Below are 22,706 nucleotides of genomic sequence, written 5' to 3' on the forward strand. Positions count from 1 at the left end.
ATACTCCATGTTCCCAGCAGCCCTCGCGGTAGAGACGTCACCGGCGCCCTTCAGCGCAGGGTGGAAAGATGGCGTCTGCTACTCGTTTCATCCAGCGGCTGCGGAACTGGGCATCCGGGGTGCGCGGGGCGGGAAGGGCTGCACTGGGGAGGGTGGGGCTGTGGGCTCCGTGCGCCCCGGACACGCTCCCGTTACTCACCCCCCTCCTGCACCTTTGGGGCCGAGGCCAGTGGTGCCGAGATTCCCCTTATAAGCCGGGACCCCGCTCTCAGCCCGGAGCCTCCAGCTCTTGACCTTTCCAGCCCAGGGCACGCCCACCTCCACCTCCAGCCCTTGGCCCTCTCTTGGCTGGGGTCCCACTCAGGCCTGGGATTTACCTAGTCCTTCTTAACTTTGGATCTTGTGGCCCCGGCCTCCAGCTTTCCTGTTCACTTCCAGGGCCCATATCCTTGTCGCCAAATGCCCATCTCCCGCCTTCCCTTCATTTGTCCAGCCCTGGACTGCCCCACGTTCGCTGGCCTTCTCTTCTGGGGTGCCCTGCGGGCTGACCTCCTTCCTCTCTTTCTCCCACAGCAAGACTTGCAGGCGAAGCTGCAGCTGCGTTACCAGGAGATCTCCAAGCGGTGAGCAAGCCCCGCTCGCTGCCCGGACTGCAATCCTGTCCTTCCATCAAAAACAAAACTCCTGTTCTTTTAGACCCCTGAAACACTGGGCCGAAATCCTGCCTCTAGCCGCCTCTAGTGGAGGCAGAGGTTTGCCTTTAATCTTGCTGGACTATGTCTGAGAGTGGTGCTCGTGGAACAACCAGATGGGGCTTGAATTATGAGTGGGAATCAGTGTGATTTGCAGTCCGAAGTGTGGCCCTGTTAGTGTTATCATCCCCAAGCTACACATGAAAATATTTGAAGCTCGGAGAGACTAAATCATTTGCTTAAAATCACTCAGAAGCCAGCAAGTAACAGCTGGGATTTGAACCCAGAAGTGTCTTGATTTCAAACTCATTTGAGTCAAAAAATTACTTGACATTTACAAACCCCTGCTGTGTCCTCAGCCCTCTGGGATACCAGTGCTAACAAAAAAAATTCTCATTCCTTTCATGGAGCTCATATCCTGGGGAGGAGGGAGAAACATAGCATAGTAGGGAAATAAACACAGCAAGTAAAAAACATTGTTCTAGAATGCTCTGAAGACAAAACAAAGTGAATAAGCTGGAGGGTGCCTACCTCAGATCAGGTAATCAGGAAAGGCCTCAGGGATTGACATTTGAGTCACCTGAAATGCCAAAGGATAGTTATTAAAACATTCCGGGCAGAGGCAGCAGTAAGTGCCAAGGCTGTGCAGCCCGACAGAGCCAGAAGTAGGAAGGAGGCTAGTGTGGCTGAAACACTCTGAGGAATGGGGAATAGCGATATATATATGAGTGGCAGGCAAAGGTAAGGCAGCCATGGAGGGTTAGCATGAAAAGAAGAACAATAACATTAAAATAACCAAGTCTGTGTGAATGCCTGCATGTTGTGACTGATTCCAAATATCAAAAGTTTTAAATTGCTTTTCCATCCAGGGTAGTTGATACAGTTGAGGAAACAGTTTTGTAAAATTTTCAACTTTTTTTTAAAGGGTAATGGCGCCCCCTAGTGATTCATTTAGGCCTTTCCGTTGGGCGCTGGTTCTTTTTATCCTTTGTGTGCTCGTTTTCTGTTGGTCCCTGGCCAACAGAGGGTCATCTCTGCACTCCAGGGGTTAAGCAGATTCTAACTTCAACACAGGATATTGCCTTTATTTATTTTATTTTAATTATTTTTAAAAATTTATTTATTTATTTTTGGCTGCGTTGGGTCTTCATTGCTGTGCGCGGGCTTTCTCTAGTTGCGGCGAGCGGGGGCTACTCTTCTTTGCAGTGCGTGGGCTTCTCATTGCGGTGGCTTCTCTTGTTGCGGAGCATGGGCTCTAGGCACGCGGGCTTCAGTAGCTGTGGCTCACGGGCTCTAGAGCTCAGGCTCCGTAGTTGCAGCGCATGGGCTTCGTTGCTCTGTAGCATGTTGGGATCTTCCTGGACCAGGGCTCGAACCCGTGTCCCCTGCATTGGCAGGCAGATTCTTAACCACTGCGGCACCGGGAAGTCCTATTTTATTTTTTTTTAATTTTTAAAAAATATATTTATTTATTTTTGGCTGCATTGGGTGTTCGTTGCTGTGCGCGGGCTTTCTCTAGTTGCGGCGAGCAGGGGCCACTCTTCGTTGCGGTGTGCAGGCTTCTCATTGTGATGGCTTCTCTTGTTGCAGAGCACGGGCTCTAGGCGCTCGGGCTTCAGTAGTTGTGGCACTCAGGCTCAGTGGTTATGGCACACGGGCTTAGTTGCTCCACAGCATGTGGGATCCTCCCACATCAGGGCTCGAACCCGTGTCCCCTGCATGGGCAGGTGGATTCTTAACCATTGCGCTACCAGGGAAGTCCCTAATTTATTTTTTATTTATTAAAAAAATTTTTTTTGGCCATGCCGCACAGCTTGTGGGATCTTAGTTCCCTGACCAGGATCGAACCCAGGCCATAGCAGTGAAAGCACTGAGTCCTAACCCCTGGACTGCCAGGGAATTAGGATACTGTTTTTAATATTAAGCTTTTAAACTTTGTTTTTATCTGTATTTCTTTTTTTCTCCTTGGTACAATGACTATCACTTGTTTTAAGAAAAACTTAAGTCCTGGCAAAATGATTATCAGAAAAAAGTTGGTTAAAAACCCAGATGAGGGACTTCCCTGGTGGCGCAGTAGTTAAGAATCCTCCTGCCAATGCAGGGGACACGGGTTCAAGCCCTGCTCCGGGAAGATCCCACATGCCGCGGAGCAACTAAGCCCGTGTACCACAACTACTGAAGCCTGCGCACCTAGAGCCCGTGCTCCGCAACAAGAGAAGTCACCGCGTTGAGAAGTCCGCGCCCTGCAATGAAGAGTAGCCCCTGCTCACCACAACTAGAGAAAGCCTGTACACAGCAAAGAAGACCCAATGCAGGCAAATAAATAAACAAACAAAAAAGATGAATGAGAACCCGATCTGTTTATGATTTTTCTATCTTTTCTGCCCTCCGTCTCTGCAATGGTTTCCAGGGAAGCACATGTTTTGTTAGTGATTTTGTTTTTTGTTAGTGTCTTTTGTTAGCGAGGTTAGCGATTAGTTTTCAGGCCTCAAACTTTGTATATTGACCCCAGGGTTTAGTCAAGCGAGGACAGAGCTCTGTTCACTCCCCCTCTGGTGGCAGTGACCACGAGGTGGCAGCAGAGACCTCAGAGGACAAAATGCTCTTTGAGTAATAAGGCTTGATCCCAGTAAGAGTTCTTCAGAGAGTTCCTGAGAGAACTGGAAACCCAGAGGTTCTGCAGCCTGGCCTTTGGGGACAAAACCCCTCAGAATGAGCCAAGTCTGGGGTTGTTTCCCAAGCGTTTGCTGACCACGATTACTTGGTAGGTGATGGGCAGAGCCCCAGGCCCCAGCCTCTTCATTTCCCGAGGACCTGTGGTGGAAATGAGGCCAGCTGCCAAGCTCTGGGCCATGGAGAGGTGGGAACAGGTCTCCCTCATGAAAGGGTCCTCCATACCTGCCACGTTTGGGGCAGGTCGGGGACCTGTGGTGGGGCAGACCCAGGCCTGGCCTTCCAGCACCTTCACATCCAATGCAGGCATTGGACCCTCCCCAGGCATATGGTCATGGCAGTGTATCAAGGGATACCCCTGGCCTGCAGCACATCCAAGGGGCTGCCAACCCCAAGCCTCGTGACTGAGGTGATGGGCCCATGTTCTAGCACAGCCACGCAGTGAGAACGACTTGTCATTTTTGTTTCAGTGCCCATGTTCTTTCTCCTCAGAACTCAGCCTCCTCCCAAGCTCCCCGTGGGCCCCAGCCACAAACTTTCCAACAATTACTACTGTACACGTGATGGCCGCCGGGAAGCCACGCCGCCCTCGATCGTCATGTCCTCACAGAAGGTGCTGGCGTCAGGGAAGCCAGCAGAGAGGTGAGGATGCCTCAACACCCCTCCTGCGACCAGCCCTCTCTCCTGCTTGTGCTTTTCAAGGTCCCAAGTCTGTTGAGCATCAACTGTGGCAGGAAATGTACTGCCGGGGGCTTTTCATCTGAGAGCTCATGAATCCCCACCCACCCTGGGTGGGTTTCCTGCAAAAAGCAGAGGAAGCTCCAAGGGCCCTTCAAGGGCCTTGGAAGAAGCCCAGGGATTGTTGTTTTTGTAATTTTATATTCTTCTTAAAGAGAGAATTGTATAAACCTCAGGCCCCTCAAAACCCACTTTGGTCCCTGGCATCAGGCACTGTCTCTTAATTAACCAGGAACAATAATGTTATTTACTTTAGAGAGTTCTGCTGGGACAGAATCCCAAGACTGGGTGGCTTATAAACAATAGAAAATTGTTTCTCTTGGTTCTGGAAGCTGGGAGTCCAAGTTCAAGGTTCCTGCAGATTCGGTGTCTGGCACTTTCTTTGTTTATAGATGGTATCGTTTTTTTTGCAACACCATGCAGTATGTGGGGTCTTAGTTCCCCAACCAGGGATCGAACCCATGCCCCTTGCAGTGGAAGTGCTGAGTCCTAATACTGGACCACCAGGGAAGTCCCCACAGATGGTATCTTTTTGCCATGTCCTCACATGTTGGAAGGGGTAAGGGATCTCTAGGGTCTCTTATAAGGGCACTAACCCCATTCATAAGGGCTTCACCTTCATGATCTAGTCACCTCCCAAAGGCTCCACCCCGTAACATCATCACATTGGGGCGTAGGATTTCAACATATGGATTTTGTGGGGACCCATTCTGTCGATAGCAGAGTCGTTCTGAGGATTAATCCTCATAATTAAAATCTGTAAGCTCAAGAATGGAGTCAGTGCCATATCTGCCTCCTGATAACTCCATGAGTTAGGCAGCGATGGCCCCTGCCGCAGAAGAAGAAATTGAGTCACAGAGAGACCAAGTGCCCTGCCTGGGTCACACAGCTGGCAGGTAGTAGACGCATGATTTCAAAGCAGTTTGCCCAGACCCCCAGTGCTGGTCCTTGGCCCTTCTGCCAGTGTCCTGTTCTGGGGCAGCGGGAGTGGGGTGCGAGTGGGAAGGGGTGCTGGAGGAGGAGCCCAGCTATTCATGCTGGTTCTGGGACCAGGAGCCAAGGCACGCCGACCAGGGGTTCATGCAGGGCTCGGGGCTTGTCAGCTCACCCTTTGGGGGACCCCATTGGAGGGCTCTGGGCATTCTGAAACACCCTGCACCCTGGCCTCCAGATCCATGGTGTCAGCAGATGTGTTCCTGCTGGGGCAGGGGGGTCTCCCGCAGCTTCCTCCACACTGTTCTCTGAAACCTGGGCCTAACTCAAGTCTGTTTTCATCTTCCAGCTCGGCTGTAGCAGCCACTGAGAAGAAGGCTGTGACGCCAGCTCCTCCCATAAAGAGGTGGGAGCTGTCCAGGGATCAGCCTTACCTGTGACACTGTGCCCCAGGGTGCCTGGCTAAGCCCTCAGGGCCACTGGAGTGCTTCCTTTTCCTTGGACTTTGGATTCCCTCTGGGGAGAACGTGACCTAATTTATAAAAAATATATATTGAGCTCTCCAGAATCGCTTCTGTTTTTACTTTTGAAAGGACACACAGGCTTACTTGAACTTCAGGGTGAAGTTGGTGCCGAATCTCTTAATCCTATGAACGCTCCAGGAGCAGGGGAGGATAGTGGTTCTCGAGCTCCAGGGTGACGGTGCTGTCACTGGGCACAGAGATGTCACCGTCCCTTTCACGAGGGCCTGGCTCTAACTCTGAGAGTGTCAGAGCGGGTTCCAGGACCTCTAGGTGTTTGGGGGCACTGATTGTAAAGGACAGTGCGGCGGAACAAAAACAGCTCGCTTCCTTGTCTCCCGAGAGCTCTCCTAACCAGCCATTGCTTGTGCGGACATTCACCAGCAGGCTCCCACTGTGGCCCCTGCCTGACCTTGACCACCCTGCCGCTCAGCAGGGACGGCAGAGGACAGTGAGGTGGCTCACAGGGAAGGCTCACCTAGGCCAGTGGGGAAAGGCCTCCCTGAGCCAGAAACGTTTCTGTGTGGGCCTGGGGGACGCGAGGCGGAGTCAGCCCAGGAAAGGAAGGGGCTTCTTTCTGTGGAGGAATAAGCAGGGAGTGAAAGCTGAAAAGGAAATGGCCTTGATTTGGTTGTAGGAGCGAAGGGGAGCCATGTGGTGACCTCAGGTGGGGGAGTGTTGTGGCTGCCCTGTGGAAGAACCCCAAAGCCCATCAGTGGGTGAAGATCAGCTGTATGCCTGGAGAGTGTCGAGGCTGGCCCGCCTTTGGAAGCTGGGAGCAAGGCAGGAAAAGGGTCACAGTCCCAGGAGGAGGTATAAGTGCCCCAAGAGTGGGTGGTACAAATGCTAAATGCTTATGAGAAGAAAAGGCTGGGAAGGCTTCCTGGAGGAGGTGGGATTCTGGTTGGAACAAAGGATGAATTAGCTACAGAAAGATCAGGAGAGCTGGGCAGGGTGTGCAGAGGCCACAAGGAGGGTAACGCTGGGGCTTTTAAAGACCCCAGGCAAGATGTGCCATTGAAAGTTTCTGAACAAAGTTTTATGACCCAGCCCCCTTCTGCCAAGTGAGGTAGCAGTGAAAAGATGGTTGTCACTGAGGATGCAGGCCCTCACTAGACACCAAATCTGCTGGCACCACGGTCTTCGACTTCCCAGTTTCCAGAACCGTGAGAAAATAAATTGTCGTTTACCGTATAAGCCAAAAAAAAGAAAAAAGGATTTATGACCCAGACTTGAAGTTTGGCGAGGGACTGCAGTAAGAAAGAGGTCTGACACCTCTTGAGCACTTCCTCTATGCCAGGTACCGTTCTAAATGCGTTATATCTGTGACCTTGGTTCCTTCCCGGAGCAAGCCTGTGGTTATAGCTGTTGTCAAACCCTTTTACCCTCAACAGAAGAACAGGCATGAAGAGACAAAGAACTCTCAGGCTCACTGAGAGATGGCCCTGAACCTAGCCGCTGATGAGTCTGCACTCAGCCGCTACATATTGTCAGCTGGGTGAATCCACAATTTCTTCAGTTTTTCTCCCTGGACCCCAGATGCCAACCTCACCAAGAAGCCAAGCCTCACAGGTGGTGTGGGACGCTCCCCTCCCCTCCCTTCCCCTGCCGCAGTCAGTCCTATTTGCTGCCCTTTCCAACTGCCTCTGCACCAGTGCACCTTTGCCTCTTACCCCATGTCTCCTGGGAATTGGAGATTATGAAAAAATTTATATATATGTATATATATACATATGCTCCAAAGGCAGCTATAATCTCTAACACTTTTGAATAAGGATGCCATCAACCTGCAAATAGAGGCCTTTCTGTGCTTTTGTGTTGCTTCACGGGAAATTTGCACAGCTGTTACAACGCTGAGGACAGTGACTTGTCTGGGGGGCCTGCTGGCAGTAGCGCTGCTTCTCCTAGGGGCAGAGCTGTAGATAAAACACAGCAGCCAATTGGATAGAAAACCTGCAGAAGGTTTGTATTTTATGTGCCTACTGGGTGAGCGTGAGAAGAGAAAGCCCAGGCTGTCTTGTTCCCAGAGTAAAATATAAGACCCGCCTCCCTTTGAGGAGCCTATGCGGGTTAATGAGGTAGTGAGCATCGGTGAGAACATCCAGGTGCAAGGGATAGAGGACCCAGGATGAAAACCGAGAACCAACATTTCCTTCATTTATTTACCAAATATTTAAGAGCCTGCTATGTGTCAGGCTCAGTTCCAGGCACTGGGGATACAATGAGCAACACAGCGTTCCCGTCCTCCTGGGCCTGACGTTCTGGTGGGGAATCAGACTATAAACCAAAGTAAATAAGTCGGGCGCTCGAGAGAAGCAGGAGGAGGGCGTGCCTGGGCGAAGTGGCTGCCATATTAGGATAATTAGGCAGGAGTATTTGGTGCATGTGGAATGTTAAATATTGTAAGTTGACAAGACTTGTCGGTACTAGTTCGTTTGCACCTCCAGAAGTTTCTAATTTCAAATAGGACCAATACCTTTCGATATACCTTGTCACAGGGAACAGTGGGAAAGAGCCTCAAATAGTGGGTCCCCTCGCATTCGGACATTTACGGTACCCATAACGCGTGGCCGCCTCGGGACCCGCCTGGGGCGTGGGCCCCGCCCCCCGGATCTTTGCGCACGCGCGTACACGGATCAGAGCGAGGCAGGGACTGGTCTTGGCCGGAGCCGGCGTCAGGCAGGGGTGGCGCGATGAGCGGTTGGATGGCGGGGGACCGAGCGCAGCGGGCTGCGGCCCTCGGCCTAGCGCTGCGGGTACTGCTCAGCTTCGGGCTGGGCCTGGAGGCCGCCCCGACCTCGATCCCGGCATGGTCCTTGACCCAGGCCCCAGGTGAGTGTGCTCCGTACAGCCCCGGCGCCCTCCAAGCCTGCAGCTTAGCTCCGCCCCTGCCCGCCAGCAGCGCCTTACCGTTGGCTGCGCCGCACGTCTGTCCCGGTCACTCCCCCCTGCACGTGGCTCTAGGGGACCCAGGCCCTTGAATGAGCCTTCCCCAGTGAGGGACCCTCCGCCTGGGTTGCTCTGCCAGCCTTTAACTACCCTGCTTCGGCCCTGCTTACACTCGCTTTGCTTTGTCAAGCCCCGGTGTCACCTCTAAGCGACCCTTCACTCCAGCGTGGGCAGGAAAGTTCTTTACAGGCTCTGCTTCTCCGACTTCCAACCTTACGGAGCTGGTCTCCTGGCGCCTTCAGCAGCTGCGGCTTCCATACCCTGGCGCCTAGGGCCATGTGGCTGAGTTTGCTCGGCGACCGTTTCCCGCCCTCCCAATCTCTGCACCTTCCTTCTCCGGCCTTAGAGAAAAAAAGGTCTTCCCTGTGACCCCAGGCCCTTGGACACGTTTGCCTTGGCCTAAATGATGTTGGTGGACCTCTCAGAGGTACCCAGAGGCAGCTGGGCAGGTTAGAGTGACCTCTTTGTGCTCACAGGTGCCCCTGACTTTCAGCTGTGACTCAGGTTCACACACCGTCTTATCTGGTTCCCCATCTCACCCCAAAGCCCCTGCCTTTTCAGGCTAAATGGTCCTGGTTCCTACAAGGATCAGGACTCACGTTAACCAAGTACCACACTCTACACGCAAGCAGTCTCTTCTCTTTAGCACACTGTGGTAGGGACTCCTAGCGTGCCCCTTTTACAGGTGGAGAAACTGAGGCTGGGAGGTGCAACCACTGGTTGCTCCAAACCAAAGCCCTGTGAAGCCAGGTCCACTCTGTTCTGCTGCCAACCCACTTTACAGAAGGACACATGCTCCAGCAGGCCGGGGAAGGAGGTCAGAGGTTGCTAGGGAGAGTGGCAAGTCCTGGGGAGGAAGCTTTAGGTTGCCAGATCCCCATGGGCAGGGAAGGAAGTCAGCTGCAGTTGGCTCCACAGAGCTTAGGGACTGTGTGGCCCACAGGCACAGTTGGGCCTGGAGGCCGGCCTGCGGAGGGGCTGGCTGTGGGGAGTGGGGGCTTGGAGGCACAGGCCCTCGTGAGTAAAGGTGGAAGGGACAAGAGGACCAGGATTGTATGGAGGGGGACTAGGCTGGGGCCAAGCCAGGTATCTGCCACCCTCCCTGCTGCACCCAGGAGGAAACCATAAAGCCCACTCCCTTCCTCTGTCCCTTGGACTCCCGCCTGATGGCCCCGCTTCCAGGCCCTTCTGTGTTCATCCTGCTCTGGGTCCAGGAAGGCTCACATCTCAGCTGGACTCAGCCCGGACCATTGTGTGACCTGTGTCCACTTATCACTAGGCGCTGCCCCGGGTTTACAGTCAAAAGGTCACTGCCCTGACCACCACTAAGTGTCCAGTCTACGCGGGTGCCAGTTCAAGGGCCATTGTTCTAAGTGGGAGGCTGAGCTTCAGGGGTCTCTGAGAGGGGCCTGAGGCCCATCCCAGGAAATAAGCTGAGACTGTGAAGTCTGAGGAGGAAATCACGAGGTGCAGAGAGGAGGGAGGAGAGGGCAAACTGGGCCAGGGAACAGCATGGGCAAAAGCCCTGAGGGGGAAAACGAGGCCAGGCCTCTTGCAGAAGCATCAAGGTGGCCGGGTCAGAGGGAGCTTGATGAAGAGGGGGAAAGTGGGAGGTCCAGGGAGGGTTCAGGGCTGCTCAGGACTTGCGGGCCACATGGAGGTTGTAGAATTTGGTTGTGAGAGGGTCATGGGACCAAGGGCTGGGTTTCTGGGTTTTTTTGAATTTTATTTTATTTTTTTATGCAGCAGGTTCTTATTAGTTATCTTTTATACATATTAGTGTATATATGTCAATCCCAATTCGTCCCACCACCATCACCCTGCCACTTTCCCCCCTTGGTGTCCATACGTTTATTCTCTACATCTGTGTCTCTATTTCTGACCAAGGGCTGTTTTTGAGCAAAGGGGGGCAAGGGTGGGTGACCAAATGGTGTGGTGCTGAGAGGTCTCCGGTGTCTGAGTGGAGATGGGGGTGGGGAATCTGGAGAGGTGGTGGCACATTCAGGATGGGGAAAGTGGTCAGATCTGGGAGGAGTTTAGTGGGTGAGTCGACAAGCCACAGTGACTAAGCAGGTCCTCTACCCAAGGCCTCAGTTTCCCCTTTGCTGAGCAGCTGGGACATAATGGGCCCTGCTGACCCTGACAGGTGGGCCTGAGCCAGGCCAGCTTCAGAGATGGCTCCTCCCCCAGTCTGTTTAACCACGGAACTTGGAGAGACTCCTGGGGAGACCATCTGGCCATTTGGAGCCGGGTAAAGACCCCGGGATCAGTGAGACCTGGGTTCGAACCCCGACTCTGCCACTAGCTTGTAGCCTCAGGCCTTACTTCTCCTAAGTGTCTTGTGTAGAATGGGCATGGGAGTAGAATCTGCCCAGTAGGGCTCTTGGTGAGGCTGTGAACTGCTCAGCTCCAAGGCCCACACATAGTGCATCCTTAGCAAAGGGTGACCACCAATGTAGTTCCTGGGACCTGGCCTGTCTCCTGGTGGTCGCAGCCTGTGACACTGTGCTTCCAAAGGAGGGTCCAGACCTCCCAGGCCTCACTTGTGTGCATCTCTCAGGCCCCAGCGCAGCCTCGTGCCCGCCCACCAACTTCCAGTGCAGGAGTGATGGCCTATGCGTGCCCCTCACCTGGCGCTGCGACGTTGACAAGGACTGCCTTGATGGCAGTGACGAGGAGGAGTGCAGTGAGTGGCCATGCCCTGGGGGCGGGGCTTGCAAGGGGTGGGGCCACAGGGAGGAGGTGCTTGTGGAAGGGATGTGGCTTTCAGACAGGGCACTCTGGGGTGGGCGGGGCCTGAAAAGAAGGAGGTCTGGGGAGAGGTGGGTTTGCAGCGGGGCGGAGTTAGTGGGGTCGGGAGGGAGGGCTTGCGGGGAGGCGAGTCCTTGGAAGGTGGAGCTAACAGAAGCAGGGGGAGGAGCCTTTGGGATGGGCGAAACATATAGGGTCGATTGTTCTCGGAAGGCGGGGCTTGCAGGAGGTTGGGCTGTGGGGAGTACCTGGGCCCTCTTGGCTGGGTGTTTGAGACCTGACTCACCTTGTACCCCAGGTACTGAGCCGTGTGCCCAGGATGGGCAGTGCAAGCCACCCACTGGCAGCCCCTGCTCTTGTGACAGCATCGATGACTGCCCTGATGGCATCAACAAGAATGTTCTCAACTGCGGGCACCAGCCCTGCCCGGAGGGAGAGCTGCGCTGCCCGCTGGGCGGTTCCTGTATCCCACGCACGTGGCTCTGCGATGGCCACCCGGACTGTTCCGACTCCAGCGATGAGCTTGGCTGTGGTGTGTGCCTGTGGGGGCGGGGAGGGTGGGTCGGTAGACAGGGACGCCTGACACCTTCCAGTGTATGACAAGGCTGGGAGCGTGGACACGTGTGTCTGCCTGTGCCCGTATTCCCATGGCGGCTGCACGAGGGCACTCGGGTAGCAGGGCTCACCAACCTCACTGAATTTGGGATGGAGGGTGAGCCCTAAGGTCCCCCCTGGGCACCAGAAACATCTGTTCATCCCCCCATGCCCCAGGTGCCCCCTCCCCAGCTACTGAATGCCTGGACTTATTGCAGGAACCAAGACCCTCCAAGAAGGGAGTGCCACGTCCATGGGGACCCCTGTGACCCTGGAGAGTGTCACTTATCTCAGGAATGCCACAGTCACCTCTGTCGGGGACCGGGACTCAGTTCAGTCTGGAAACCGAAGTGCCTATGGGATCATTGCAGCTGCTGGTAAGATAAACAGGTCCTCCCACCCCTGGGGCTTGGAGCAGCTGCTCCTGGGAGCCGGCAGGCTGCAGAACCCCCTTTCCAGTGTGTTAGGAGCTCGGTGGGTGTGAGCCTCCTGCCACCCCCTCCCCTCACCCACTCCTGTCTTTCTGTCCCCCACAGTGGTGCTAAGTGTAGGTCTGGCCGCCGCCATCCTCTTCACGTGGTCACGGCTCTGTGCCCAGGGACGCCTGTCCCCGCTGGGGCTGCTGGTGTCTGTGAAGGGGTCTCTGCAGTCAGAGAGGACGGCCTCAGTTCTCTGAGGATGATTTCTTGCTGCCACGTCACACGGTCCCGAGTATGGCAGGTATGGGGACCCGCGCGTGGCTGTTGGCACACCAGCCCCCAGACCTGGGTTCTTCTGGCCACGTGGCGCCAAGTACCTGAGCTCCTGCAGATGTGATCGTGGAGGCTGGGAGTGTCCAGACCCTCCCCTGGACTCGAGGAGCCTGGATGGGGAACGTGCCACAGCCAGAACCGTGGGGCTGGCCCTAGGTCGTTCCCGGGGTGGCCCCCCTGCTCAGATATCCGGGGAACGTGCCACAGCCAGAACCGAGGGGCTGGCCCTAGGTCATTCCCGGGCTGGCCCCCCTGCTCAGATACTACTGTTGCCCCCTCCTGAGGGTGGTGATTAAAGTTGCTTCACGTCTTCTGCCTGCCTCTGGGCCTCTGTCTCCCTCTGCCTGGGCAGCCTGGGGGCTCTGCTGCAGCCCCTCCTCTGGAGCACCCAAGCCCAGAGAGGGTGGGAGTTGGGGACCCTGCCTCTGGCTTCCTGGAATCCAGAGCAGGGGACAGTGGGGCTGGGGGCAGCAGGACAGTTTGCATCCCCCAAATGGAGCAGACCTTGGGCAGTGCCTCCCAGAGTCCTGGGCTGGGGGACCTCCATCCATTATGGCTTCTTCTCTTTGAGATGGAAGCTGGGTGTCCCCAGGTTGGTCTCCACCCTGTTTCCAAATGTAGGTCTTCTCATTATGCAGCTATGCCAAGGCCAACAGATCAGCAGATGACTGCCACTGAAAAGACACTTTGTTACTCACCGATCCCAAGAGGAAGGGCATAACAGGCCATGTGGAACCACACGGGGAAGCACCAGGGTCCATCAGGAGGCAGAGCGAGAGGGAACAACATGGACAGGAGCTTTTATTGTGGTTTCCACTGGGAGGAATGGGTGAGGCAGGGTAAACAGGCTTGGAACTGGCTAGACTGAGTAATTTCCATGGGCTCTGGGGTGTCGGCACTGAGTATCGTGTACATCTCAGCCTATCGATGGCAAGGCTTTCAGAGAGCAGCATCTGAGGACACCTGGGCCCCTACTACTTACAGCAAGGCCCTCACAGACGTTACCCCAGCTAGAGCCAGCATTGTGGCTAGGCCGGCCCTCGTGGTTCTTATCATGATCACAGGACGTACTTCAGGAAAAACCATCAGGGAACTTGGCAGAACAAGATTCGTTACTCACTGGTTCTGGAGGGTACACAGCAGGCACCCCCTCTGAGGGCCACGGAGCAAGATCGTGGGGAGAGAGAGAGGGAGGGAACGCAGACCTGGGTCTCTGCCTTTATTAGGGTCCGGGGGTCGGAGTCTCGGATTCCCTCTTTATTGAATATAAAGCATAAGAGCTGGAATTAGGGTGCCATAAGGGAAAGCGGGGTCGTTCAAGGCGTCACTTGTCAAGGTTGCCTAGGGTTTCTGAAAAGGGGACCTTCCTAGGTTGGGGTAGCTAATAACCAGGTAGGTTGTGTTGCTGGTAGCTGTGTCATGCAGCTATCTGTGTGTTTGTTCATGGTGGGTGTTGGCAATCAAAAGCTTAACGTCAGGGACTTCCCTGGCAGTCCAGTGGTTAGGACTCCACGCTTCCCTTGCAGGGGGCACGGGTTCAATCCCTGGTCGGGGAACTAAGATCCTGCTTAATGTCAGGCACTCACACTACAGTGGCCCTGGGGTGAGCAGGGAAGGGGCACAGTGGCTCTGGATTGCCTGGTATGCATAGGAGAGGTACACTCACTGGTTACTTGTTTGTCATCTCCAGGAACTCGCTAACCCCTTGAGGGACAGCCCCTTCCCGGTCAGTGAGGCCTCAGCTGACAGGGTGTCAAGAATACAGAAACTGGGAATTCCCTGGCGGTCCAGTGGTTAGGACTCCGCGCTTTCACTGCCGAGGGCCTGGGTTCAATCCCTCGTTGGGGAACTAAGATCCTGCGAGCCGTGTGGCGCGGCCACAGAAAAAGAATACAGAAAGTGTAGTTAATACACCCCGTAACTGCTGGGTGATGAGGACACGGCTCTTCTTTGACCTTCATTTTCTTCATCTCCGAATGTGGTGGCCGGGGCCCTGGTAGCCCAGGGGAGCACCCAGGGTCCCATACAGGGTCTCGCGGCTTTGACATCCAGCAAGCAGGGAGCTGGTCCCTGATGACAACATGCTGGGAGAAGATAGATCTTCCTGGGGGTGGGAAGGGTGGGAAAGTTCAGCATTGGGGCTCCGCCCCCCATGGGAGGTTTGTTTGTTTGTTTATTTTGGTCCATGCAGCATGTCTCGTGGGATCTGGAATTCCCAATGGGCTTTGGAGTCTGGGCCTCAGGAAGCCTGTGAGGGGCCCGAGTTCTCTGTCGGGCAGCCGTGGGGGCTTGGGAGGTGGGCTGCAGCCAGGATTGGGGGACTTTGACTGACGGTGGACCAGAGGGCGCCCAGGTGCCTGGGGTACAAGGCCTTCCACCGGCGCCTGCTGGATACCTCCCAGCCCCTGAGCTGGGCCGAGGTTTCCTGCTGCAGAACTGGAACCCTGGTGGGCTTCTTCTAGTTGGCAGGAGGGAGTTATGCCAGGGAGTAGCATTTTCTTGTTTTTAGATTTTTTTCCCCCTTCGTTTTTGTTCAGGTGTGGACAGCTGCAGTGGGCCAACAGGGCATGTTAGGGGGGTGAGGCCGGTGTCAGACGCCACCTGAGCTGAGGTCTAGGGTCTGGATCTTCCCGGGTGTCAGCTGGATTCTCAGTGATCGGTGGTACAAACCACCCTGCGCTGACGGGCTCCACACAACCACCGGCATATTCCCTTTTGTGGTTCCACGTTGACTGGCCTGGCTGGCGGCTCTTTGTTTCCCCGTGAATGGTGGCTGCTGGCATCTGGGGGCTGGACTGGCTGGATGTTACCATGTCATTGGACGGTGCCAATGTCGTGTCTGGCGCATGGGTGGATGGGGACGCCTCTCCCTCTCTACGTGGCCTCTCTGGATGGCCCTTCCACGTGGGCACCCAAGCAGGACGGCCGCATCCCTTTTCTGGTGACTCGGGTTTCCCCAAAGCGCAGAGCCAAAACCCTTCTAATGCTTCGAATGCTCAGGTCCAGAACTGGGCCAGCATCGCTCCTGCTGCTTTCAGCAGGGTCTCAGGTCAGCCCAGGTGTGTGCTGGGGGCACAGGTGGGGGCCACACAGGGGCACGAACACCAGGGAGGCCTAGTTCATTGGGGCCACCACGGGGGCAGAGGGCACGAGCTGGGAATGGGCAGGCTGGAGTGGGCAACTCCTGTCCACTGGAGCCAGCTGACTGGCTGTGGGCAGGTGGCTTTGCTGTCTCAGGGCCAGCTTTGTCACCTGCACATTGGGGCAGCCACAGGTGCAAATGCCCTTCATGCATGAGCAGGCCAGGTTTCAGCTGCCTTTGTTCTCTCAAGCAGGGTCACCCTGTGCTGCCAGCTGCCCACCCCATCCTATAGGCAGCAAGCCCAGTGACTGGCTTCCAAGAAACTCCAGAGAGGGTCAAGGTTGAAAAGGGAGGGATGTTTGGGGAGCCCACAAGGAGGGGGACATGGTCAAGTGGGCACGGGTCCCAGTACCTGGGGAAATTCTGATGGGCCTGAGAAGGGAGGGGATGGAGTGGCGGGGATGTGTGTGGGCTGCAGTGGTGAAGATGGGGAGGGGGGGTCCAGGGTGTGTGTGTGTGCGTGTGTATATCTTTATCCAGCTCTCACCATTTCTCTTTTTTTTTTTAATTGGAAAACTCACAGAACATGAAATTAACCATTAACTGTTTTAAAGCCTACAATGTATTTAGTACACTTGCAGTGTTGTGTAACCCTCACCTGTCTAGTGGCAAGACATTTTTATTCCCCCCGAAAAGAAACCCCTTCCCCGTTAGCGGTCACTCCTCTCTCCCAGCCCCATCCCGGCAACCACAAAAACCACAGATCCACATTCTGTCTCTCTGGACTTTTGGACATTTTGTATAAATGGAATCGTACCATAGGTGGCCTTTGGTGTCTGGCTTCTCTCACTGAGCATCATGTTTGCCAGGTTCTTCCCCCAAAAGTCTCCTTGTGTCCCTTTTTTTGCCACTCCCACCCCTACCACCACATTACCCAGGCAACCACCAACTGGCTCTGACACTGTAGATTAGCTGCATTTCTAGAATCATGGAGTATGTACCTTTTCTTTTTTTTTTTCTTTTTTTGGGTCTGGCAGTTTTTACCTGACACAATTATTTTACAATAATTTGCATGTAGGAAAAGTGATTTGCATGTAGGAAAAGTGATTTGCATGTAGGAAAAGTGAGCTCGCTTTTATGGCGGAGCTGTACTCCACTGTACGGCTGTTCCACATCCACTTACCTAATTCCTCTGTTGATGGCTATCTAGGTGGTTTCCAGTTTTTTATGATTGCAAATAAAGCTGCTGAGAACACTTACGTGTAAGCGCGTTCATCTGCTTTTAGTTCTTTCGGGTAAACTACCCAGGAGTGCAGTGGTTGCATCATATGGTAGGTGTATATTTAAATTCTAAAGAAATCGCCAACGTGTTTTCCGAAGTGGATGTGCCCTTACTTTCCTTCCCCCGCCCCCAGCAATGTATATATTTTCATCTCCTTGCAGCCTTGGCATGACCTGATGTGGGCAGTCTTTTTGATTTTAGCCATTCTCACAGGTGTGCGACGGTATTACGCTGTACTTTATTATTATTACTGAAGTGAAATTCACATAACAGAAATGTAATCTTTTTTTTTAAACATCTTTATTGGAGGATAATTGCTTTACAATGGGGTGTTAGTTCCTGCTGTATAACAAAGTGAGTCAGTTATACGTATACATGTATCCCCATATCGCCTCCCTCGTGCGTCTCCCTCCCACCCTCCCTATCCCACCTCTCTAGGTGGTCACAAAGCACCGAGCTGATCTCCCTGTGCCATGCGGCTGCTTCCCACTAGCTATCTGGTAGTGTTTATCTGGCCGTGCCACTCTCTCGCTTCGTCCCGGAAACGTAATCATTTTATTTATTTATTTTTATTTTATTTATTTATTTTCTTGGCCACACTGGGCGGCATGTGGGATCTTAGTTCCCCAACCAGTGATTGAACCCGTGCCCCCTGCAGTGGAAGGGCAGAGTCCTAACCACTAGACCGCCAGGGAGTTTCCCGAAATGTAATCATTTTAAAGTGAAGAATCCAGCAGCATTCAGCACATTCATAATATAATACATCACCTGTAGCTAGTCGTACACGAATCTTTTCCTGAGCTCGTTGGCACCTGGTAAAAGATCTAGTTGGGACTTTGGGATCGCATCGCATTTGAAGGTTAATTTTTGCAGGAGGACAAACATTCATTGAGCACCTACCGGGTGCCAGGCATTGTTATAGGTACCTGGAGACTTGGCCTGGAACAGAACAAAGCCCCTTCCCCCATGATGTGGAGGTTGGGGGGAGGGGACAGAGGATCAACCAACAAACCAGTACATCATGATGTCAGACGGTTCTGTTCTGGGGACTAAATGCCAGAGTAGGAGGGATGGACATTCCAGGTTGGGGCAAAGAAGGGTCACTATTTTTATATTAGATGGTCAAGAGAGGCCTCTTGAATATGGAGCCCCTTGAGTAGAGACCTGAAGGGAAGTAAGAGGATGGGTGAGTCGTGCAGGTGTATAGGTGAAGAACATTCTCGGAAGTGGGAACAACCCGTGCAAAGGCCCTGAGACAGCAACACGTTCCAGAAACAGTAGGTCTGCAGGGAGTGAGGGTGGTGGTGGTCATAAGATTTGATGGCAGAGAATGCGGGGTGGGGGGGTGGGAGGCACAGAGGGTATGTAGTGAGATGGGGAGCCTTTGGGAGGTTTTGAGCAGAGGTGACCATTCTCTGATTTAGTTTTTTTTTTTTTTAATTGAAGTACAGTTGATTTATAATTGATTTAGATTTTAAAGGGTGTTTTGGCAATAAGATGATCCCTCTGTTTTTATTTTTTTAAATTGAAGTATGGTTGATTTAGTGTTTCAGGTGTACAGCAAAGTGATTTAGTAATATATATATATTCTTCAGATTCTTTTTAAAAATAAATTTATTTATTTATTTATTTTGGGCTGCGTTGGGTCTTCGTTGCCTAGTTGCAGCAAGCAGGGGCTACTCTTTGTTGCAGTGTGCAGGCTTCTCATTGCAGTGGCTTGAGGAGCATGGGCTCTAGCTGCATGGACTTCAGTAGTTGTGGCACGCAGGCCCGGTAGTTGTGGCTCTTGGGCTCTAGAGCACAGGCTTAGTAGTTGTGGCACACAGGCTTAGTTGCTCTGCGGCATGTGGGATCTTCCCGGACCAGGGATCGAACCTGTGTCCCCTGCATTGACAGACGGATTCTTAACTACTGCACCAGCAGGGAAGTCCCCAGATTCTTTTCCATTATAGGTTAGTACGAGATATTGAATACAGTTCCCTGTGCTCTACAGTAGGTCCTTGTTGTTTAAGAAGATCCCTCCTGGGAGTTCCCTGGTGGCCTAGTGGTTAGGATTTCAGGCTTTCACTGCTGGGCCCGAGTTCAATCTTGAAGCCTTCTGGCTTAAGTTAGACTATGCATTTTGTTTTTGATTTTTACCAAATTGGTTTAGTAACAACAATTTGTAGGTCCAGTTTGTTCCGAAACAACACTTACGTTAATTCGTGTTATTATTGATTCATTCTCCTTCAAAAAAAAAAAAAAACTACGGTAAAAAAGGATCTTTCTGATACTTTCTTCTACTGTCTTGTCACAGTCTGAAGTTTCTACTTTTATGCAGTTCTTTGGGTTAGGTTATGAAAGGTTCTTCGTTTCTTCAGGAGATACTTGTTGTACATAGATGTCCACAGTGGTCCAATCCTAACAGCCAAAAGGTGGAACCAACCCGTATGTCCATCAGTGGATGATGAATAAACACAATGTGGTAGGACCATAACGTGAGCTGTAATTCATCCCTAAAAGGAATAAAGTTCTGACACACGCTGCACCGTGGACGCATCTTGAAAACATTATGCTAAGTCAAAGAAACTAGGAGCAACATGTTACATAGTGTATGATTCCATTTATATGAAATATCGAGAATAGGTAAGTTCATAGAAACATAAAGGAGATTAGTGGTTGCATAGGGCTGGGGGATAGGCGGGGAAAAGGGGTGATGGCTAAAAGGATATGGGGTTTCCTTTTGTGGTCATGAGAATGCTCTCAGATTGACTCTGGTGATGGCTTCACATTATCTGGGAGTATACTAAAAAGCATTGAATTGTACATTTTAAGTGGGTGAATTTTATGATATGTGTGTACATTTTTATGGGTGCTGAATTTTGTCCCCTCCAGATTTATGTGTCAAAGCCCTAACCATCAATACCTCAAAAAGTGACTATGGTAGGAGACAGGACCTTTAGAGAGGTGATTAAATGGAAACGAAGCCATTCAGGTGGGCCCTGATCCAATCTGACTGGTGTCCTTATAAGCAGGGGACATTTGCGCACTCTGACACCAGGGATGCAGGCCCAGAGGCCAGACCATATGAGGACTCAGGGCAAGCCAAGGAGAAAGGCCTCAAAAGAAACCAGCCCTGCGGACACCTTGATCTTGGGCTTCCAGGCTGCAGAGCTGTGAGGAAAAAAAAGTTTCTGTTGTTTAAGCCCCCGCCCGCCCGCCCCACCCCATTCTGTATTATTTTGGTAGGGCAACCCTAACTGAATAAAACGTGTATTATATCTCACGTTTAAAAAGACATTTGTTTGGGGCTTCCTTGGTGGCGCAATGGTTGGGAGGCCGCCTGCAGATGCAGGGGACACGGGTTTGTGACCCGGTCCGGGAAGATCCCACATGCCGCAGAGCGGCTGGGCCCGTGAGCCATGGCCGCTGAGCCTGCGCGTCCGGAGCCTGTGCTCCGCAGCGGGAGAGGCCACAACAGTGAGAGGCCCGCGTACCGCAAAAAAAAAAAAAAAAAAAGACATTTGTTTGTAAAATAGATACCTAGTGAGAAGCAGCTGCATGACACAGGGAGATCAGCTCCGTAAGTTGCGACCACCTAGAGGGCTGGGATAAGGAGGGTGGGAGGGAGACGCAAGAGGGAGGGGATATGTGGATATACGTATGCATATAGCTGATTCACTTTGTTATACAGCAGGAGCTAACACAGCATTGTAAAGCAATTATACTCCAACAAAGATGTTTAAAAAAAAAAAAGGACATTTGTTGGGGAATTTCCTGGCGGTCCAATGGTTAGGACTCTGCCCCTCCACGGCAGAGGGCCCGGGTTCCATCCTTGGTGGGGGAACTAAGATCCCAAAAGCAGCGCACGTGGGAAAAAGAAATTGTGGAATAGTGCTAGGTATTAGGCACTGTTCTAGGCACTCGGGATATAGCAATAAATAAAAAAGAGTCCCCCAAAGTGGGGGCTGTGTTTCTGATTATAGTGGGGGGGGGACAGTATACGGTGGGAAGGCACAGAGATGGGAGCCTGGGGGTGGCTACAGAGAGGAGGCGACTACCCTGGTCCAGGGAGGGCATGATGGTGCTCTCGTGGGGTAGGGCCGTGCAGGCGGTGAGAAGTGGTCGGAGTCTGTTATCTGTTTCGAAGGAAAAGCCGACGGAGCTGCAGGATTGGGTGGCGCATCCGATGTGGCCGTGAGAAAGAGGAAACGAGCGCGCCTCCCAGGTATCCGGGCTGAGGTGCGGAAGGATGGAGCCGACCGTGATGGGGAGGACGGTGGGGGACGGGCGAGGGTGGAGGGGGGGACCCCTGGGAGCTAAGTATGGACCTGCGAGGCCCCCACGTGGAGAGACCGGGAAGGCGCCTGGCCCTACTGTCTGGGTTGGAGAGATGAATTTCAGAGTTGTCCCAGTGGGTGGCCGTGGTTTGGAAAGGAGGAGGGAGTGTGGCTGATATCTAGAGGTTTCTGGGGGGTGAGGAAGAATCAGGAAAGAAGGAGCGACCATAGAGGTGGCAAGAGAAACCAGGAGAGTTCAGAACAGAGTGAATCAAGCAAAAGTCTGCCATCCCGTCACAGGCTGCGATGCGCTAGGTAAAACCGGACGTAGAGGGAGACCGTGGGGTTTAATAACGTGGAGGTCATTGGTGACGTCGGCAAAAACAGTTCCACCGGTTGAAGATAAAACGTGAAGGAGAAAGGGTGTATGGATGACTTTTTCTGCAGTTTTGCTTGGTGGGGGGGGTTGGGTTGGCCGAAGGCAGAGACTTAGGGCAGAGGCCAGACGGGGAGGGTGCTCAGTCTTTTTTTCCCTTTAAAGTGGAAGATGCCCATGAGAATGGCTATAATTAGAGAGAGAGAGAGAGAGAAGCAAAACCAGAAAATAAGTAATGGCGAGGGTGCAGCGAAATTGGAACCCTTGTTCATTGCTGGTGGGAATGTAAAATGATGCAGCCTCTGTGGAAAAGAGTTTGGCGTTTCCTCAAAAGTTAAACACATAATTACCATATGGCCCAGAATTCCACTCCTAGGAATGTACCCGAAAGAACTGAAAGCAGGTATTCAGACAAATACTTGTACATGCATGTTCATAGCAGTGTTATTCACACTACCCAAAACATAGGAACAGCCCACGTGTCCATCCATGGATGAATGGATACACAAAATGTGGTCCAACCAGACAACGGAATATTATCCAGTCATAAGAACGAAGGAATTTCTGACACACACTACAGCGTGGTTGAGCCTTGAATACATATGCCAAGTGAAAGAAGCCAGACAGAAAAAGTCAGAGCGTATGAGTCCCTTTAGTGTGTGAAATGTCCGGAATAGATAAATCCATAGAGACAGAAAGTAGATCAATGGTTGCCAGGGACTGGGGGAGCAGGCAAATGGGAAGCAACAGCTCAATGAGTAAGTGGTGAGGAAAAAAACTAAAAAGAAAAAACTTTATATTTCGGATCCGTTTTAGGTTCACAGAAAAATGAAGAGGAAGGTACAGAGACTTCCCCTATATTCCCTGCCCCCATACATGCATAGCCTCCCTCATTATAAATATAACATCCCCCACCAGAGTGGTACCTTCGTTAAAACTGATGAACCTACAATGACATGTCATCATCACCCGAAGTCCATAGTTTACCTTCAAGTCCACTCTTGTTGTTGTACATTCTGTGGGTTTGGACAAATGTATAATGACATGTATCTACCATTATAGTATCATACAGAGCATTTTCACTGCCCTAAAAATCCTCTATGC

At 52.6% G+C, this 22,706-nt stretch overlaps 2 protein-coding genes across 2 annotated transcripts; both read left to right on the plus strand.

The window, feature by feature from the left end:
• Positions 1 to 3: 3 nt before the first annotated feature.
• On the plus strand, positions 4 to 5,604 carry NDUFA7 (NADH:ubiquinone oxidoreductase subunit A7). Its single transcript, XM_027085316.1, has 4 exons — positions 4 to 119; positions 574 to 623; positions 3,858 to 4,007; positions 5,386 to 5,604. Exons 1-4 carry the CDS (start codon positions 69 to 71, stop codon positions 5,474 to 5,476), a joined length of 342 nt encoding a protein of 113 aa, XP_026941117.1. The 5' UTR covers positions 4 to 68; the 3' UTR covers positions 5,477 to 5,604.
• A 1,531-nt stretch (positions 5,605 to 7,135) lies between these two features.
• On the plus strand, positions 7,136 to 12,916 carry CD320 (CD320 molecule). The gene is made up of 5 exons (XM_027085315.1): positions 7,136 to 8,389; positions 11,067 to 11,192; positions 11,556 to 11,789; positions 12,070 to 12,228; positions 12,388 to 12,916. The coding sequence occupies exons 1-5, from the start codon at positions 8,251 to 8,253 to the stop codon at positions 12,525 to 12,527; spliced, it is 798 nt and encodes a 265-aa protein (XP_026941116.1). The 5' UTR covers positions 7,136 to 8,250; the 3' UTR covers positions 12,528 to 12,916.
• Positions 12,917 to 22,706: the final 9,790 nt, after the last annotated feature.

The sequence above is a fragment of the Aethalodelphis obliquidens genome, unplaced genomic scaffold (genome assembly GCF_003676395.1).
Source record: "Aethalodelphis obliquidens isolate GAN/ISIS:26980383/991018 unplaced genomic scaffold, ASM367639v1 scaffold53, whole genome shotgun sequence".
NCBI lineage: Eukaryota > Metazoa > Chordata > Mammalia > Artiodactyla > Delphinidae > Aethalodelphis > Aethalodelphis obliquidens.

Coding starts and splice junctions, on each gene's coding strand:
- NDUFA7 (XM_027085316.1), top strand. CDS start 69: ATGGCGTCTGCTACTCGTTTCATCCAGCGGCTGCGGAACTGGGCATCC. Junction 120..573: donor TGCGGAACTGGGCATCCGGG/GTGCGCGGGGCG, acceptor TTTCTCCCACAG/CAAGACTTGCAGGCGAAGCT. Junction 624..3,857: donor TACCAGGAGATCTCCAAGCG/GTGAGCAAGCCC, acceptor CTTTCTCCTCAG/AACTCAGCCTCCTCCCAAGC.
- CD320 (XM_027085315.1), top strand. CDS start 8,251: ATGAGCGGTTGGATGGCGGGGGACCGAGCGCAGCGGGCTGCGGCCCTC. Junction 11,790..12,069: donor CAGCGATGAGCTTGGCTGTG/GTGTGTGCCTGT, acceptor GACTTATTGCAG/GAACCAAGACCCTCCAAGAA. Junction 12,229..12,387: donor TGGGATCATTGCAGCTGCTG/GTAAGATAAACA, acceptor TGTCCCCCACAG/TGGTGCTAAGTGTAGGTCTG.